Source organism: Lithobates pipiens, unplaced genomic scaffold (assembly GCF_037356315.1).
Source record: "Lithobates pipiens isolate NorthernLeopardFrog02 unplaced genomic scaffold, aLitPip1_a1.2 Scaffold_27, whole genome shotgun sequence".
Taxonomy (NCBI): Eukaryota; Metazoa; Chordata; class Amphibia; order Anura; family Ranidae; genus Lithobates; species Lithobates pipiens.
Genome location: NW_027507788.1, coordinates 221,075,886 through 221,096,945, shown reverse-complemented (window position 1 = coordinate 221,096,945; position 21,060 = coordinate 221,075,886). Strand labels below are relative to the sequence as shown.

At 43.6% G+C, this 21,060-nt stretch overlaps 1 protein-coding gene across 4 annotated transcripts in view; it reads right to left on the bottom strand.

Annotated features, from left to right (window-relative positions):
* AJAP1 (adherens junctions associated protein 1) overlaps positions 1–21,060 on the bottom strand; it is a 456,256-nt gene that overhangs the window by 221,521 nt on the left and 213,675 nt on the right. For all 4 annotated transcript variants that reach the window (XM_077458283.1, XM_077458281.1, XM_077458280.1 and 1 more), the window contains one exon: positions 9,369–10,114. In XM_077458283.1, coding sequence (XP_077314409.1) covers positions 9,369–10,056 — 688 coding nt within the window. In that variant the 5' untranslated portion in view covers positions 10,057–10,114. The remainder of the gene's footprint in view (positions 1–9,368; positions 10,115–21,060) is intronic.

Sequence of the window (21,060 nt, the reverse complement as noted above, 5' to 3'; positions counted from 1 at the left end):
TTATATTGTCGGAAAATCCGATCGCGTGTGGGCTCTATCAGACATCTTCTGTCGGAAACTCCCACGCAAAAAATTTCAGAGCTGCATCTAAAATTTTCCGATAAAAAAAATCTGATTGGATTTTTTCCGATCGTTGGTAGGGAATTCCGACAGACAAAGTGCCACGCATGCTCAGATGAAATTACGAGACCAAAGCTATTGGCTACTAGCCTCTACGTAGTCCCGTCGTACGCAACGAACATCACCTCGTTGCGAACGATCGGATTTTCCAACAACTTTCTCCGACCGTGTGTATGCAACACCGGTTTCTGCCAAAATCTGTCTGATTTTTTTCTGACGGATTTTGTGGGCGGAATGTCCGGTCATGTGTACGCGGCATTAGAGTCTACAAAAGATTTGAGACCGGGGCGGAGGTTCACCTTCCAGCAGAACAACGACCCGAAACATCCAGCCAGAGCTACAATGGATAGGTTTACATCAAAGCATATTCATGTGTTAGAATGGCCCAGTCACAGTCCAGACCTAAATCCCATTGAGAATCTGTGGCAAGACTTGAAAATTGCTGATCACAGACGCTCTCCATCCAATCTGACAGAGCTTGAGATATTTTACAAAGAAGAAGAATGGGCAGAAATGTCCTCTCTAGATGGGCAAAGCTGGTAGAGACACCCCCAAAAAGACTTTGCAGAGAAAGGGGGTTCTACAAAGTATTGACTCCGGGGGGCGCCATACAAATGCCCCTCCCCCACACACTTTTCACATATTTATTTGTATCATTTATCATTTTCCTTCCACTTCACAATTATGTGCCACTTTGTGTTGATCCATCACATAAAATCCCAATAAAATACATTTACGTTTTTGGTTGTAACATGAACACATGTGGAAAACCGCCCCCCGGTAGCGGCCGAATACCACCGCTAGAACGACGGTAAAGCGGCGCTAGAAATAGCGCCATTTTACCGCCGGCGCCCGCACCGCCCCAGTGTGAAAGGGGCCTTAATGAAAGCTTGTCTAAAGAAAAAAGTTTTTAGATTCGATTGGAATGAGTTTAGAGAAGATGACTCTCTGATGCTCTTTGGAAGTGAATTCCGGAGTTCTGAAGCGTAGCAGGAGAAGGCTCCGTCTTCCATCGAGTGTAGGTGAGTTGGGGGGGAGGGGGGGGACACACAGAAGACCAGAATTTGAGGAGCGAAGGTTATGAGGGGGGGTGAGTAAGTTGATAAAAGTTTAGATAATGGGGTGCAAAGCCATGAAGTACTTTTTCGATGGACTAGGTCCGGCGGAACGAATCTGCCGGACAATTCGATCATGTGTGTCAGCGCATCGCTCAGCCCTACGCGTTTCGCAAAAAATGGCGTCATCCAGGGGCACGGAGCGTGCCCCAGGATGACGCAATTTTTTGCGAAACGCGTAGGGATGAGCGATGCGCTGAGGTCACCCCTTACGAAGGAATTGTACCCAGGAACGACGAGGTTGTCCGTTTGCGTCCGGCCGGCGCATCGGACTTAAGGCTGATCTTTCCTTTGTGCTTTGTAAGTGCATTTTTGTTTTTATATTTGAGTTATATTAAAAGGTTTTACACTATTGGAGCTTCATTTCTTTTGCATGGAATTGGCACATATGACCCAATATATGGGAGATAACTAAAGATACTTGTTTGACAACCTGGTCATGATATCGGTGGAGGGAGGAGAACAGCCGAGACCCTTCTGAAGTGGGAGATATCTATTGTTATGTGCTGTTGGTGACCCTCTGTAGTGGGGGGGGGGGGGGTCATGAAATTCTGGTAAGGAGTAATTTTGGCTGTATGGTGGTGGATCGAGCACTCGCTACACAGTAGAAGATTTGACGATTTCATCTATATTGGACTTAAATGTTTATATACAGTGGTGTGAAAAAGTGTTTGCCCCCTTCCTCATTTCCTGTTCCTTTGCATGATTGTCACACTTAAGTGTTTCGGAACATCAAACCAATTTAAACAATAGTCAAGGACAACACAAGTAAACACAAAATGCAATTTGTAAATGAAGGTGTTTATTATTAAAGGTGAAAAAAAATCCAAACCATCATGGCCCTGTGTGAAAAAGTGATTGCCCCCCTTGTTAAAACATACTATAACTGTGGTTGTCCACACCTGAGTTCAATTTCTCTAGCCACACCCAGGCCTGATTATTGCCACACCTGTTCACAATCAAGGCATCACTTAAATAGGAGCTGCTTGACACAGTAAGGTCCACCAGAAGATCCTTAAAAGCTACACATCATGCCGAGACCCAAAGAAATTCAGGAACAATTGAGAAAGAAAGTAATTGAGATCTATCAGTCTGGAAAGGGTTATAAAGCCATTTCCAAAGCTTTGGGAATCCAGCGAACCACAGTGAGAGCCATTATCCACAAATGGCGAAGACATGGAACAGTGGTGAACCTTCCCAGGAGTGGCCGGCCGCCCAAAATTACCCCAAGAGCGCAGCGACGACTCATCCAAGAGGTCACAAAAGACCCCACAACAACGTCCAAGGAACTGCAGGCCTCACTTGCCTCAGTTAAGGTCAGCGTTCATGCCTCCACCATCAGGAAAAGACTGGGCAAAAATGGCCTGCATGGCAGAGTTCCAAGGAGAAAACCACTGCTGAGCAAAAAGAACATCAAAGCTCGTCTCAATTTCTCCACAACACATCTTGATGATCCCCAAGACTTTTGGGACAACATTCTGTGGAGCGATGAGACAAAAGTGGAACTCTTTGGAAGGTGTGTGTCCAAGTATATCTGGCGTAGAAGGAACACTGCATTTCATAAAAAGAACATTATACCAACAGTAAAATATGGTGGTGGTAGTGTGATGGTCTGGGGCTGTTTTGCTGCTTCAGGACCTGGAAGACTTGCCGTGATAAAAGGAACTATGAATTCTGCTGTCTACCAAGAGATCCTGAAGGAGAATGTCCGACCATCTGTTCCTGTACTCAAGCTGAAACGAACTTGGGTTCTGCAGCAGGACAATGATCCTAAACACACCAGCAAGTCCACCACCGAATGGCTGAAGAAAAACAAAATGAAGACTTTGGAGTGGCCTAGCCAAAGTCCTGACCTGAATCCTATTGAGATGTTGTGGTATGACCTTAAAAAGGCCGTTCATGCTCGAAAACCCTCTAATGTAACTGAATTAGGACAATTCTGCAAAGATGAGTGGACCAAAATTCCTCCAGGACGCTGTAAAAGCCTCATTGCACGTTATCGCAAACGCTTGGTTGCAGTTGTTGCTGCTAAGGGTGGCCCAACCAGTTATTAGGTTTAGGGGGCAATCACTTTTTCACACAGGGCCATGATGGTTTGGATTTTTTTTCACCTTTAATAATAAACACCTTCATTTACAAATTGCATTTTGTGTTTACTTGTGTTGTCCTTGACTATTGTTTAAATTGGTTTGATGTTCCGAAACACTTAAGTGTGACAAACATGCAAAGGAACAGGAAATGAGGAAGGGGGCAAACACTTTTTCACACCACTGTAATTACACATTGGGTATTCACTATTTTGTTTTACATTTTTTTTGTTTTTCTTTTTTCTTTTTTCGTTGTTCACTGTGATCAATTACCCTATAACCCTTATTCTTTAGGACTGGGGGTAATAGGCCTAATTTCACACATTATTATTGAAATTTTGTCTAATGTTTTTTACTTCATTGAATTCTATGTGGGTTTATGATTTAGCGCAGCTTACTAAATTTTTCATGTGTTTTTTTTTTTTCTGTAATTATTTAATACAGTCAAGCCGCAGCTGATCAAAGTTCCATTGTGGACGATTAGTATAATATTTTATCATAGCGCAGTTTTTTCCTTTTTTCCAATTTTTCGTTTAAAAAAAAAAAAAAGTGCCTGATGTCCAAACCAACAGCTATAAAAATGCCCAGTGTGCATGAGGCCTAAAGACACAAGCTTTCAGGATGCTCAATCATCTATAGAAATATAATATGCTAAAGATCGGCACATACACGTCATCTATTTATTAATCCATAGATGTTAAATTATTGTCCACATTTCCAGCTGATGCTTGCAGAGGGAGGAAATTGCTTCCCAACGCGTTTCCCATATTATAAATCTACTTCTTCGGGACAAAAGAGGTCAGAGATCATTTTGTCTAGTGCACATGGGGGGGGAAATGAACCACCAAAGAATACCACAACTGTAAAGGGGGCCATGATTGTATCCTACACAGATGTATTATAAAACAAAAGATAGAATCTCGGACAACGTCCATAAAGAACTGATTGAACTGTTTATTAAGTTACAGAGTTGTCAAATTGTCAGGGCTGGGCTCAGCCCCTCCTTCTCAGAGCTGGCCGCTCAGCTGTCGGCTAATTGCCAGCTCCCATCTCTCTCCACTGTTACTCAGCTGTTGATGATATCCTGCTCGTCAGTCCTGCCTACTTAAAGGGGTTGTAAAGGTAAATGTTTTTTCACCTTAATGCATTCTATGCATTAAGGTGAAAAAACATCTCACACTGCCGGTGCCCCCAGCCCCCCCCCCCCCCCCCCCGTTTTACTTACCTCACCCCTCGAAAGTCCCGCACTCGCCCCCCGACATCCTCTTCGCCACTCAGCCTGGCCGCTGATTGGCTGCAGTGGATGGATTGAAAGCAGCGCAACCATTGGCTCGCGCTGCTGTCAATCACATCCAATGACGCGGCACGCCGGGGGGGGGGGCGGGGCCGTGTGATACAGCGAGCCGCTATAGCCACCGGCTGTATCACGGGAGAGCACCCGCAGGTGCTTCTCACCATGTGAGGGAGCTCGCATGAACGTGAGAAGTACCTGCGGGAGGAAGCCGAGACAGCCGCCGAGGGACCCCAGAAGAGCAGGTGCCACCCTGTGCAAAACAAGCTGCACAGTGGAGGTAAGTATAACACGTTTGTTATTTAAAAAATATTTACTTTACAATCCCTTTAAGCCGCCTAGTCTAGAGGATCTCTGCCTTCGCTTTGGTCAACATCACAAGAAACTATCTCCTGCGGTCCTGTTTAAAGACTGGCTTTGCTGACATCCCTTCTGGCTCCAGATCCTGCTTGCTGCTCCACTACGTTGATCCCTGACTTTTGGCTTGGCTGACTATCCGTTCTAATATATAACATAAAGTGCAATAATGTTCTAATTCATAAGAATACAATATTGTATTCTTATGCATTAGAACATTATTGCACTTTACGTTATATATTAGAAAAGTTTTGCACTTTATGGTACATATTGGAGGAATTTTATTGTGATAATCGCATATTTTATGGTTGATTGCACTTAAGGATATCATATTTTGCACTTTAGATTAATTTGCATTGCTATCTAATCATTCTTATATTTCGAAGATCGATTTGGAAGATCAGTATAGATTAAGTAATTATTTATTCATTCGTTTTATAGATTATACTTTATTAATATAGTCTTGGGGTTTTATATTCGGGGTTCCCCCCGGGGGGGTAGCGCCACATACTATCTGAAACCGATTGACTTTACTGTGGGGGCTTTACTCGAATGTAGTGATCTCAAAACTGGGGGCCCCTTCGGCTGGATGCAGATCTTTTGCTTGTCTTTATCCAGCCCTTGGGAAACTATGCAGTCCATTGTCTCCAACAATGGGGCATTGAGCCCCATACACACTATTAGATTTTCTGCAGATTTTTGTCTTCAGATTTACCAAAAACATGTAGTGAAAGGGCCTGCCTGATTCCATACACATTGAAACTTAAGGTGTGATCTCATATTATATGTTTTTGGTAAATCTGAAGACAGAAATCTAGTGTGTATGGGATCTTATTTCTCCCACTAGCAGCAAAGATATGGCACTGCTCTTCTCACTGATACCAATGATGGGGCACCACCCCCCCCATCCCCAATGATGGGGCAATATTCCTCCCTCCGATACCCAATGCTGGGGGAATTTTCATCCCACTGATACCAATGATGAGACACTATTCCTACCACTGACACCAATAATGGGACACTATTCCACCCCCCCCCCGATACCAATGATAGGGCACTATCCCTACCACTGACACCAATGATGGGGCACTATTCCTTCCACTGACACCAATGATGGGGCACTATCCCTACCACTGACACCAATGATGGGACACTATTCCTCCCACTGACACCAATGATGGGGCACTATTCCACCCCCCCCCCCCCCCGATACCAATGATAGAGCACTATCCCTACCACTGACACCAATGATGAGGCACTATGGCTCCCACTGACACCAATGATGGGACACTATTCCACCCACTGATACCAATGATGGGACACTATTCCTCCCACTGACACCAATGATGGGACACTATTCCTCCCACTGACACCAACGATGGGGTGAAAATGAGTTCATAGAACCACAAGTACACACCATGGACAAAAACTGCCCACACACCAGTAGAATTTACTTTGAAAATTTTTGTTTGTAAAATATTCCTTCAATTTAATGGCTTCATCAGTGTCAGGGCTGCCTAATGATAACCTCCAAAAACATGGCACCTGCCACCTAGGGCTATGGAATGGGCAATATATAGATATTCTGCCCCACTTTCATGTATTTGTCTTGCTTTGAAATGCATATGTTATAATTTTTTTCTGCAGCATGCTGCCATCTAGAGGTAGTTTTAAGCCACTGCAACATGTTTACACTGTGATTTTGTATCTTGTCATGTCCTCCCCTTCACTGCTAGTTGGTTCAGTCCTAGCTAGACCTTCCCCCCTTCCTCCAAGTTCCCTCAGTCAGCGTTTGTTCTTTACAGAGACAGGACTTAAGAAAGTCATTGTCTTCTTACACTTCAAAAGCCTGGAAACACATCCTCTGTACTGTACTATTATCGAAAGTAAAATTGTGCTGGATTCAACTCCTGTGTCTTATTGAAGAGTTAAGCTGCCTGTGGATGATGTCAAGTCGGCAGGTTACCATACTATCTGGACAGACTTAGGTCTAAGGTCTGTGGTCTGGCTCTTGATGAATGCTCTCCTTGCCCGGCCGGTCAGTTTAGGAGGACGGCCATGTCTTGGTAGGTTTACAGTTGTGCCATACTCTTTCCCTTTTCCGATGATGGATTGAACAGAGCTCCGTGAGATTTTCAAAGCTTGGGAGATTTTTTGTATAACCTAACCCTGCTTTATACTTCTCCACAACTTTATTCCTGACCTGTCTTGTGTGTTCCTTGGCCTTCATGATGCTGTTTGTTCACTAAGGTTCTCTAACAAACCTCTGAGGGCTTCACAGAACAGTTCTTTATACTGAGATTAAATTACACACAGGTGGACTCTATTTGCTGATTAGGTTCCACTAAATTTTAGTTATCAGAGTAAAGGGGGCTGAATACAAATGCCCCCTCCCCCCCCCACACTTTTCACATATTTATTTGTATCCTTTATCATTTTCCTTCCACTTCACAATTATGTAGCACTTTGTGTTGGTCTATCAATTAAAATGCCAATAACATTTTCATTTTTGGTTGTAACATGAGAAAATGTGGAAAATTTCAAGGGGTGTGAATATTTTTTCAAGGCACTGTAACTCCTCACATGCCGAATGGTCGGTGGGGACACGGCACGACACCTTGACAGCCTAGTGGGGGCACAGACCAGAGTCAGCAACTGTAGCATGAAGATTGGGTGGGGGAAATCTGTCAGTGCAGAGAGGAGGTGGTGTTTGGGGGGATTGGGGGGGTCTATCCGTGGGGGATGGGGGTCGGACGTTGCGTGGTAAAGGTCTGTGAGCAGAGGGAGGTGGCTGGGAGAGGGGATCTGTCAGTGGAGGGAGGGGGTGGTATTTGGGAGGATTGGGGCCTATCAGTGGGGGTCGGTTGTTGGGTGGTGAAAGTCTGGGAGTGGGGGACGGTGTTTGGGAGAGGGGGCCTGTCAGTGGTGGGAGGGGGTGGTATTTGGGGGGGTTGGGGATCGGTCAGTGGGAGTTGGGGGTCAGTAGTTGAGTGGTGAAGGTCTGTGAGGGGGGGCTGGGAAGGGGATCTGTTAGTGGTTGGAGGGGGCTGGGGTAGAGTGTCTGTCAGTGGAGGGAGGGGGTGGTATTTGGAGGGATTTTTAGCCTATCAGTGGGGGTAGTTGGGTGATGAAAGTCTGGGAGTGGGGAATGGTGGCTGAGAGAGGGGGCCTGTCAGTGGTGGTGGGAGGGGGTGGTATTTGGGGGTTGGGGATCTGTCAGTGGGGGTTGGGGGTCAGTAGTTGGGTGGTGAAGGTCTGTGAGTGGGGGGCTGGGGGAGGGCATCTGCCAGTGCAGGGAGGGGTGGTATTTGGGGGGATTGGGAGGTCTGTCAGTGGGGGTTGGGGGTCGGTAGTTGGGTGGTGAAGGTCTTGGGGTTGGGGGTCAGTAGTTGGGTGGTGAAGGTCTGTGAGTGGAGGGCTGGGGGAGGGGATCTGCCAGTGCAGAGAGAGATGGTATTTGGGGGGTCTGTCAGTGGGGGTTGAGGGTCGGTAGTTGGGTGGTGAAGATCTGTGAGTGGGGGGAGGTGGTTGGGAGAGGGGGTCTGTCAGTGGTAGGAGGGGGTGGTATTGGGGGGGGGGTGGGGATCTGTCAGTGAGGGTTAGGGGTCAGTATTTGAGTGGTGAAGGTCTGCGAGCAGGAGGCTGGGAGAGGGGATCTGTCAGTGCTGGGAGGGGGCTGGGGAAGGGGGTCTGTCAGTGGAGGGAGGTGTGGTATTTGGGACCTATCAGTGGAGGTCAGTAGTTGGGTGGTGAAAGTCTGGGAACGGGGAATGGTGGTTGGGAAATGGGGCCTATTATTGGTGGTGGGAGGGGGTGGTATTTGGGGGGTTGAGGATCTGTCAGTGGGGGTCGGGGGGTCAGTAGTTGGGTGGTGAAGGTCTGTGAGTGGGGGTCTGGGGGAGGGGATCTGCCAGTGCAGGGAGGGGGTGGTATTTTGGGGGGATTGGGGGTCTGTCAGTCGGGGTCGGTAGTTGGGTGGTGAAGGTCTGTGAGTGGGGGGCTGGGGGAGGGGATCTGCCAGTGCAGGGAGGGAGCAGTATTTGGGGGGGAATGGGGGTCGGTAGTTGGGTGGTGAAGGTCTGTGAGTGGGGGGCATTGGGGGTCTGTCAGTGGGGGTTGGGGGTCGGTAGTTGAGTGGTGAAGGTCTGTGGGGGGGTGGAGGTTGGGGGTGGGGTCTTTTGGGGGGCAGTGTGTGGGGTTTGTGTTGCGGTGTGGGGGACTGGCTCCATGGGTGTCCCATAAACCCACCCTCACCCCACCTAAACCCTCGGTCCATGGAAGAATTGGCTATGTCCAGGCCTGTTTTTCGTCCCAGGCTGGGCCTGGATATATGGAAGGGGGTACAACCACTTTAAATCAAATGGCAGAATGAAGAACACATGTAATTGTGTACTGTACCTGAGGTTTCATTGGGTATCCTTGGTGGTCTAGCAGCTTTCCCATTCCCAGGGTACGGTTCTGTTGTGCTAATCCTTCCAGGTACTTTTTTGCCCTTGTGCACCACGGGGTTCTGTGACGTCATGTCCTTAGACTGCGTGGTGGTGGAGCCGGTGGTGGATATCAAGGTCCCCACCGGCGTCGCCCTGGCTTGCGTCGTGGAGGTTCTCGTGGTCTCGTAAATCCCAGGGATGGTGCTGGACTCCACATAGTCATCATCCCCAGTCGGCCCCCATAAAATAAATTCCGAAACTGTGGTGGGCTGACTTTCCAAGAAAGGCCTGACGTTATTCCAACTTCTTCTTTGGAGCTGCCTCTTCCCCCTCCTCAAATGAGGAATTGGAAGCGAGTCTCTTAGTCCTCGCCTTGAAGGAACTGTTTTTGCTCCCGTGGAGTCCCGTAATGGCGCGTGTCTAGAAAAACGCACGCTCGAGTCTTTGTGGTGCAAATTTAAATGCTGCGATTCTACAGAAGACCCGCCCTGCTGTAAGTTTGTAAACAGACTCCAAAAATACCTCCGACTTCTTGGCTTTGGCCTTCCCTTTGGGTTCCATAATGCTGTGTTTTGTATCCTACGTTCCAGCGAGGGGCGCTGGAGGTACCTGTACGCCGTACTCGGTGACCCCGATTCACAAATTATAAAATCCATGGCTAGTTGAAAAATGGCTATCAATATCCAAGCATGGCTTCCTATCGGAGGGCCTGATCTGCGGAGAGACAGGGGACAGGTTATAGAATGTGTGGTCCAAAAAAAAACTTTTTTTTTAAATTTTTATTTAAATATTTTTTTTTTTGCATTTCAAAAATTCTTTACATCGATCCAACATTATTAATTGACGACATCCCCACAGAAATCAGCTTTTTATGAATATTTCACACTATTTAATCAAAACTTTGTTACACCATGATGCGATTAATTACACCAGAGAAGGAAAAACAGCTCATTGAATTATTTATTATCTTATCAGAAATTATTAAAACGGATCTCAACTCGAAAGAGAAAACGTCATATATTGCAGCTTAGCAGTGCTTAGATGTTGTAACTGCATTTGTTTTATGTGTGTGTGTATATATATATATATATATATATATATATATATATATATATATATATATAATTTTTTTGTATCTATATATTTTTTTATTATTTTTTTTTATTTAATTTTTTCTTTATGTCTGTTTTATATATATGATAATAATACAAATAATAAAATAATATACTAATAATAATAGAAATATATCTATCTATCTATCTATCTATCTATCTATATATATATATATATATATATATATATATATATATATATAGTAATAACAAATAGTAATAATAATAAAAAAATATATAATAATACAAATATATATATATATATATATATATATATATATATATTTGTATTATTATATATTTTTTATTATTATTACTATTTGTTATTATTATAATTTTTTCTTTATGTCCAAATATATAATAATACAAATATATATATATATATATATATATATATATATATATATATATATATATATATATATATAGATATATATATAGATAGATATATATATAGATATATATATAGATATATATATATTTGTATTATTATATATTTTTTTATTATTATTACTATTTGTTATTATTATTATTTTTTCTTTATGTCCATTTTATATATATATTTGGCTAACATTGCATTCTGAAGAATTTGAGTTCTCAGTACTACTTGCTTTTTATGTATATTTTGGATATGTTTTTACATAATATGAATTCAAGTATATTTTTTACAATATTCAATTGTTGGTGCTGACCTCTTTTGTAGATGCAGTGTCTCATTTAAACATCCCATTTTATGTAAAGGGGCATTGTCTCTTTCATTTTTGGTTTAAAAAAAAGAATTACATATATATATATTAGAGGTGCACGATTAATCGTTAAAAAAAAACGCAATCTCGATTCACACCCCCTGACGATCTCCCCCAGTAGGCAATTCTTTCATATAAACAAGTGGAGAGATTATCTGCTCACTCAGCTGTCAAAAGAAAGCATCCTGGGCAATCTGCCAAGTTTAGAACTTGAAACATTGTAACTACGGGTTTCGGAACAAATTTTATGAACATTCTAAAATCCCTATATTCAACCCCCTCTGCTCAAGTACGTCTATTAGGCCACCTCTCTCAACCATTAGATATCCATAGAGGTACTAGACAGGGTTGTCCCTTGTCACCGTTAATCTTTATTATAGCTATAGAAACTCTAGCCATCGCCATTAGAGCAGATATAAATATTAAAGGTGTTCGTTGTGGTTTAGAAGAGCATAAATGTGCTCTCTTTGCTGATGATATGCTTATATTTCTGACCTCACCCTTAATTTCCACCCCCAACTTACTTCATCTCCTTCGGGATTTCGGAACTATTTCAGGTCTCCAAGTTAACATTTCCAAGTCAGTTGCTCTCAATATTTCGGTTCCCTCATTAACCATCTCCCGACTTGCGCCCTTCTTTCCCTTTTCCTGGGCTACAGATAGGATTCCCTATTTGGGTATTTCTCTCACCAAATGTGTCAGTAATTTATACAATGCTAATTACCCACCCGCCTTCAAATCTTTAGAAGCAGATTTAACTAAATGGTCTAAAGAAGGATTGTCTTGGCTGGGCAGGCTCAATGCAGTCAAGATGAACTTATTTCCTAGAATTTTGTACTTATTCAGAGCCCTTCCCATACCTATTAAAAAGTCGAATCTCAACAAATTCCAATCAAAAGTGATTGGATTTGTCTGGGGAAAACAGGGACATAGACTGGCGCGTGACATCCTGTTCCGCCGGACAACCCAAGGTGGTTTAGGACTTCCTAACCTCTTTTTATATTATCAAGCAGCACAACTAGCACAATTTTCAGCAATATATACTAAAACCAATTGTCCAGACTGGGTTTCTATTGAGAACCAGGCAGTACCTGACTACACATTAGATCATCTAATATGGAGACCAACAAAGCAAAGACCTGCCATATTGTCCCCAACGCTTTCTCAATCCCTAGCACTTTGTGACAGACTATACAAAAACGAACACCTGATTTCCCCACTGAGACCTCTCGTACATTTATTCCATAATCCTGATTTCCCTCCTGGCCTGAACATCCAAGATTTTCATTGGTGGTTGAACAAGGGCCTTTTCAGAATTGGACATTTCATTACACCAAATGGACCCATCTCAATGGGACACTGCTACTCCAAACTAGAGATGCCCGATTCAGAACAATTGAGACTTTCACAGATTAAACGTTTTATACATTCTCTTGAACTTGACAAACCAAATAGTTACAATGTTACGATTTACGAGCAATGGTGCTTAAAACATGGTCATCGCAAAGGAGGTATTTCCCTTATCTACTCGTCCCTGGCAGATAGGAGTGACAAACCGACATATGCTCGTTCTTGGGAAGAAGACTTGGACATCCAACTAGATACGGAATTGTGGTTTCAAGTTTTTAGACGTTCTTCCAAAGGTATTTTAAATATTTCCTTAATCGAAGCTAATGTCAAAATTCTAACGAAATGGTATTATGTTCCTGTGAGACTTTCAAAGATGTACTCAGAGATTTCACCGCTCTGTTTCAGAGGATGTGGTCTTTTAGGTACAATGTTACATATATGGTGGTCTTGTCCTCGCATACGAAACTTTTGGAATAACTTTATACATCTAGTGAGGAAGGTCACGAAAGCCCCAATCCCACAAGATCCTTCATATATCCTTCTGAACCGCAGGCTACACAATACCCCTAAACATTCTCAACAACTAATCTTTTTTATGTGCTTGGGAGCCAAGATCACTTTAGCAAAAGCTTGGAAAACTTCTAGGGTTTCTCTTGTGGCTACCAGGCAAAAAATTTCATGGATTATGATTCAGGAACAAATAGTAGCTAAATTACGGAATACCACTCAACAATTTGAAATGACATGGGATCCATGGGCCCAACACATCAAAGTACAATTGTTTCCAGGACACCTTCTGTCTTAAATTCTACATGGATGGAGCCAGGACCCTGAATCCTGTACATCTCTCCCTTCCTTACCCTCCCTCTTCTCTCCTGACTACACTTTCTACTTTTCCTTTTTTTTTTTTGTTGTTTTTCTTTAAGCAGGATTTCTCATATTTAGTAATTGATCAGATGTTACCTTATTCTACTACATTTTTTCCTTAGTTAACCTTTGTGGTTCGGACTGGAGTTTACTAGTTCTAAAGAGTTCATTTGGAATTTAATTGGGAATTTTGAAGTCCAGCTGTTCACTTCCCTCCGGGGAGCACAATTTCTGGGTGCTGTCCGGGGGTTTAGAGGGACGTAGATGGGGAGTTCTTCGGCGGGAGTCCCCCGAGCTATCCCACTCCACAGTGTGAGCCCATTGGGGTGGAGTGGTGACCTTGGGGGTCTCCTTAGAAGTTGCCGATATGTTTATATCTTAAATCTTCTACACCTCACATTTAAATCTAATCAAATTCCTTCCTTTTTTTTTTTTTATCTATGTTTCTGTATGTATATTTATATATATATATATTTATATATATATATATTTTTTTAATTTTGGTGTTCCTTTTTCTTATATACATCTTTATTACAAATTTTCAATGAAGTGGATCTTTACACTCCAAGCCCTTCTTGACATATAATAGCCCCAATTATATCTGTATAAGATACCTTGTATATCTTGACTTTTTTTCTGATTGATGCATCCTGCTTTATTTGAATTCTCTGTTTTTTTTTATGTTATGTTTTTGCTTTATTTCTATTTTCTGTCTATACATGATGTATTTACCAAAGAATGAAATTCAATAAAAATTATTGAAAGAGAAACATTGTAACTACAGTAAGGCTTACTTCTTAGATCAAAGGGATAGAACTTCTTGTGTAAACAAATAATCTGGCCAGTCTGCCAAGCTTTCAACAACAGGAAGTTTATCCACTTAAAATCTAAAAAAAATTCTGACACTTCTTAAAGCGGTTCTCCACCCTAAAGTGGAAGTTCCGCTCATCCGACCCCTCCCCCCCTCCGGTGCCACAATCTGCACCTTTCAGGGGGGAGGGGGTGCAGTTACCTGGATAATCCAGGTATCTTCACCCACTTCCAGGACAGACCGCCGCAGACGCCCCGCACCCCCCCCCCCCCCCCCCCCGTTGTGTTCTGGGAAACACACAGTTCCCAGGACACAGCGGGGACCAGCAGAGACGCGCAGCACGACTCGCGCATGCGCAGTAGGGAACCGGGCAGTGAAGCCGCAATGCTTCACTTCCCGATTCCCTGACAGAGGATGGCGGCGGGGGCAGCAGAGAGACGAGCGATCGCTCGTCATCTGCCGCCGACATCGCTGGACCCTGGGACAGGTAAGTGTCAATTTATTAAAAGTCAGCAGCTGCAATATTTGTAGCTGCTGGCTTTTAATATTTTTTTTTAAGGTGCAGAACCGCTTTAACCACTTCCCGACCGCCGCACGATGATATACGTCGACAGCATGGCACGGGCAGGCATATGGGCGTACATGTACGTCCCTGCCTTCCTGCGGGTCGGGGGCCCGATCGGGCCCCCGCCCGGTGCCTGCGGCGGTCGGTATCCGTGCAGGAGCGATCGGTGATGAGGAGGCGGCCATTCATTCATGGTCACCCCCTCGCGATCGCTCCTGACGAATGGGAGTGAAGCATTGCATCACTTCCTCTCCTGTAATGTAAACACAGGAGAGGAAGTGATGCAATCTCTCCTCCGTGTCGGTATTTTTCGTTCCGGCACCGAGGAGAGAGCATCGGTGAGTTGCACAAGCACTACACTACACAGTAGAACATGCCAGGCACACTCACACCCCCCCCTTTACCCCCCGATCACCCCCCAATTACCCCTGCCCCCCCAGTCACAGTGACACCAATGCATTTTTTTATTTTTATTTTTTTTATTTTTTATTTTTTGCATTGGTGTCATTTGTGACTGTAATAACTGTTAGGGCAGTTAGGGTTAGCCCCCTTTAGTTCTAATGTACCCCCCTAACCCCCCCAATAAAGGTTTAACCCCGTGATCACCCCCCGTCGCCAGTGTCACTAAGGCTGGGTTCACATTGCAGCGGTTTATGAGAACGGATGTGATTCGCACCGCACTGCAGTGCAAATCACATCCGATCTCTGCGATTCGAGTTCAGCCATTCGCCGCACCCGCCGCAAATTCGCACGGGACCCTTTTTTTGGTCCGCAGCAGAATCGGATCGCATGGGTGTTCACACCATGCGATCCGAGTTTGCAGATCGCACTGCGATATGCGAACTGATCTGGGGGTGTCATTAACATTTCACTGACACTCCTAGCAGTTCGCATAGGGCAGTGTGAACTGCCGCCGGGAGGCATGCGATGCGGGAACCCGCCGCGGATTCGTGGCGTTCCTGCATCGCTCCAGTGTGAACCCAGCCTAATAAGCGATCGTTTTTCTGATCGCTGTATTAGTGTCACAGGTGACGCTAGTTAGGCAGGTAGGTATTTAGGTTCGCCGCAGCTTTTTATAGCGCCAGGGACCCCCATATACTACCGCATAAAGCCCCCTGATTGCCCCCTAGTTAACCCTTTCACCAGTGATCCCCATATAACTGTTACAGGTGACGCTGGTTGGTTAGTTATTTTTTTTATAGTTTCAGGGCACCCGCCATTTATTACCTAATAAAGGTTTAACCCCCTGATCACACGGCGGGTGTCATTTGTGACTGTAATAACTGTTAGGGCAGTTAGGGTTAGCCCCCTTTAGTTCTAAGGTACCCCCCTAACCCCCCAATAAAGGTTTAACCCCGTGATCACCTCCCGTCGCCAGTGTCACTAAGGCTGGGTTCACATTGCAGCGGATTATGAGAACGGATGTGATTCGCACCGCACTGCAGTGCAAATCACATCCGATCTCTGTGCGATTCGAGTTCAGCCATACAGATAGTATGGCTGAATTCGCGTTGCACCCGCCACACCCGCCGCAAACTCGCACGGGACCCTTTTTTTGGTCCACAGCAGAATCGGATCGCATGGGTGTTCACACCATGCGATCCGAGTTTGCAGATCGCACTGCGATATGCGAACTGATCTGGGGGTGTCATTAACATTTCACTGACACTCCCAGCAGTTCGCATAGGGCAGTGTGAACTGCCGCCGGGAGGCATGTGATGCGGGAACCCGCCGCGGATTCGTGGCGTTCCCGCATCGCTCCAGTGTGAACCCAGCCTAATAAGCGATCGTTTTTCTGATCGCTGTATTAGTGTCACAGGTGACGCTAGTTAGGCAGGTAGGTATTTAGGTTCGCCGCAGCTTTTTATAGCGCCAGGGACCCCCATATACTACCGCATAAAGCCCCCTGATTGCCCCCTAGTTAACCCTTTCACCAGTGATCACCATATAACTGTTACAGGTGACGCTGGTTGGTTAGTTATTTTTTTATAGTTTCAGGGCACCCGCCATTTATTACCTAGTCTCACTAGTGTACCCGTAAATTTAGGGGTGTCTACTTTCCAAAATGGGGTCATTTGGGGGGGGTTTGTGCCATCTTGGCATTTTATGGCCTTCAAAACTGTAACGCCCTTAGAAAGCCTGAAGGCGGTGCTTGGTTCTCGGGGCCCCGTACGCGGCTAGGCTCCCAAAAAGTCCCACATATGTGGTATCCCCGTACTCAGGAGAAGCAGCAGAATTTATTTTGGGGTGTCATTTCACATATGCCCATGGCATGCGTGAGCAATATATCATTTAGTGACAACTTTGTGTAAAAAAAAAAAAAAAAAAAAAAAAGTTTGTAATTTTCCCGCAACTTGTGGCAAAATATAAAATATTCCATGGACTCAACATGCCTCTCAGCAAATAGCTTGGGGTGTCTACTTTCTAAAATGGGGTCATTTGTGGGGGTTTTGTGCCATCTTGGCATTTTATGGCCTTCAAAACTGTAATAGGTAGTGAGAAGTGAAATCAAAAAATTACGCCCTTAGAAAGCCTGAAGGCGGTGCTTGGTTTTCGGGGCCTCGTACGCGGCTAGGCTCCCAAAAAGTCCCACATATGTGGTATCCCCGTACTCAGGAGAAGCAGCAGAATTTATTTTGGGGTGTCATTTCACATATGCCCATAGCATGTGTGAGCAATATATCATTTAGTGACAACTTTGTGTAAAAAAAAAAAAAAAAAAAAAAGTTTGTAATTTTCCCGCAACTTGTGGCAAAATATAAAATATTCCATGGACTCAACATGCCTCTCAGCAAATAGCTTGGGGTGTCTACTTTCTAAAATGGGGTCATTTGTGGGGGTTTTGTGCCATCTTAGCATTTTATGGCCTTCAAAACTGTAATAGGTAGTGAGAAGTGAACTCAAAAATTTACGCCCTATATCATTTAGTGACAACTTTGTGTAAAAAAAAAAAAAAATTGTTGTCATTATTCAATCGCTTGAGGCAAAAAAATTAAATATTCAATGGGCTCAACATGCCACTTATCAATTTCCTTAGGGGGTCTACTTTCCAAAATGGGGTCATTTGGGGGGGTTTTGTACTGCCCTGCCATTTTAGCACCTCAAGAAATGAGATAGGCAGTCGTAAACTAAAAGCTGCGTAAATTCCAGAAAATGTACCTTAGTTTGTAGATGTGACAACTTTTGCGCAAACCAATAAATATACAGTTATTGACTTTTTTTTTACCAAAGACATGTGGCTGAATACATTTTGGCCTAAATGTATGACTAAAATTGAGTTTATTGGATTTTTCTAATAACAAAAAGTAGAAAATATCATTTTTTTTCAAAATTTGCGGTCTTTTTACGTTTATATCACAAAAAATAAAAATCGCAGAGTCAGTCAAATACCTTTAAAAGAAAGCTCTATTTGTGGGAAGAAAAGGACGCAAATTTTGTTTGGGTACAACATTGCATGACCGCGCAATTACCAGTTAAAGCAGCGCAGTGCCAAAGTGTAAAAAGACCTCTGGTCATTTACCAGCAAAATGGTCCGGTCTGAAAGTGGTTAAAGTTAAAATCAATATTTTTTGCTAGAAAATTACTTGGAAACCCCAAACATTATATATATATATATATATAATTTTAGCAGAGACCCTAGGGAATAAAATGGCAATTGCTGCAATATTTTATGTCACAGTGTATTTGCCCAGCAGTCTTTCAATTGCAATTGTAAGTGAAAAAATACACTTCGAAAAATAAAAAAATAAAAACAGTAAAGTTAGCACACTTTTTTTTGTTTTAATGTGAAAGATGATGTTACACCGTGAGAATCGTGAGAGAATCGTGATCTATCTTCTAAGCAAAAAAATTGTGATTCTCATTTTAGCCAGAATCGTGCAGCTCTAATATATATATATTTATTATTATTTTATTTTTTATTTATTTATTTTTCTTTTTTATTATTACTATTTTTTATTATTATTTTTTTTTCTTTATTTTCACCTGGTGATCCTGCCAGTAAGTCAGTTTTTTTTTTTCCCAACATCTAATAAGAGACCAAGCTGTCCAGCAAAAGTGGCAGCTAGAGGGTTTGGACAAACCATTTACCACTGACAGGGGTGCTCACCATGATCAGCTTCTATTTATTTATTTAAAACCTTTATCCTAAAAGGAAAAAAAATAAAAATAGTTTTCTGTGACTGCATATCAAGTGTGAGCTGGAGTTTGCTTTTAACCCCTTCAATACCAGGCTCCTTTTTTTTTTTTTTTCATGCTGTAAATGAAAAAAAAAAAAAAAAAATATATAAACAAAATTTTATTTCTTCACCCCCGGAAGATTTTACCCCCTTCCTGACCAGAGCACTTTTTGCGATTCGGCACTGCGTCGCTTTAACTGACAATTGCGCGGTCGTGCGACGTTGCACCCAAACAAAATTGCCGTCCTTTTTCCCACAAATAGAGCTTTCTTTTGGTGGTATTTGATCACCTCTGCGTTTTTTTTTTTTTTTGCGCTATAAACAAAATAAGAGCGACTAGTAGAAATATTATTTTTACTAGTAATGGCGGCGATCAGCGATTTTTATTGTGACTGCGACATTATGGCGGACACATCGGACATTTTTGACACATTTTTGGGACCATTGTCATCTATACAGCAATCAGTGCTATATAAATGCAGTGATTCCTGTGTAAATGACACTGGCAGTGAAGGGGTTAACCAGTGGGTGGCAGTGTAGGGGTTAAGTGTTTTTAGGGGCGTGTTACTAACTGTGGGGGGGGTTGGGCTTTGATTTAGTGAACACTGATCTCTGCTCCAATCACATGGAGTAGAGATCAGCGTCACTTGTTGCTAGGCAGAACGGGGAGATGCTGTTTACAACGGCATTTCCTCGTTCAGCCGCCCCCGTGAGACGATCGCGGGTATCACCGCGACGGGACTCACGGGGGTCCCAACCAGCTGGCGGCACGCTCGCGATGGCAGGGCGGCATTAAAAATTGGACGTACCTGTACGCCAATATGCCTGCCCGTGCCATTCTGCCGACGTACATCGGCGTGCGCCGGTCAAAAATAATACCTGTCGAATAGACATGTGCGATGCCGAAAAATATGTTTTTTTTTTTTCGTTTTTTTTTTTTTTCGTTTTTCTGGTCATTCGAAAATAAGAAAGAAAATTCAAAACTAACTAATAATAACGACCTATTAAATTACAGGTATTTGGCTGTCAGTGAACGTAACAAATACGAAATTTATCCGAAGTTACAAATTATCTGAAATAACGAATGGAACAGAACAAATTAATAAATAATAATAATTATAATAAAAAGTTTGTATTATTGTTATTATTATTATCTATTACTAATTTGTTATGTTTCATTTGTTTAGATGCGGCATTCCTTATTTTGTATCATTCGTAACTTCGGATAAATCTGTATTCGCTACGTTCACTAACAGCCGAATTTGAAAGGAAATTCCAATACCAGTCATTTAACCACCTCCCGTCCGCGCTATAGCCGAAAGAGGGCTACAGCGCGGACCTGCTTTGCCGGGAAGGTGTCAATGGACGTCCTCTCGTGCTCGATCGGCCTGCGTTCCCCCTGCAGGGAGCGCGCAGCTCGCTCTGTGATCAGTGAGTCTATGGGACTCGGCTGATGACAGATTGGAGTAAGGGGTCGAAGCCGGCCCCTTACCACGTGATCAACTGTCAGCCAATGACAGCTGATCATGTGATGTAAACAGAGCCGATAATTGGCTATTTTTTCTCCTCGCACTGATAGCATGAAGAGAAAAAGAAAAGCCGATCGCCTGCGGCTGTGAGAGGGACATCAGTCCTGATCAAGGAGAGCTGCCACATGCTCATCTCTGACACCTGTGCCACCTAACAGTACACATCAGTGCTGCCTACCAGTGCCCACCAGTGCCACCTACCAGTGCCAGTCATCAGTGTCACCAATCAGTGTTACCTACCAGTGCCGATCAGTGTCACTTACCAGTGCCCATCAGTGCCACCTATCAGTGCCATCTTATCTGTGCCCATCAGTGTCAGTTACCAGTGACCATCAGTGCCATCTATCAGTGCCAACCATCAGTGCCCATCAGTGCCATCTTATCTGTGCCCATCAGTGTCAGTTACCAGTGCCCATCAGTGCCATCTATCAGTGCCACCCATCAGTGCCCCCCATCAGTGCCATCTTATCTGTGACTATCAGGACCGACTTATCTGTCCCCA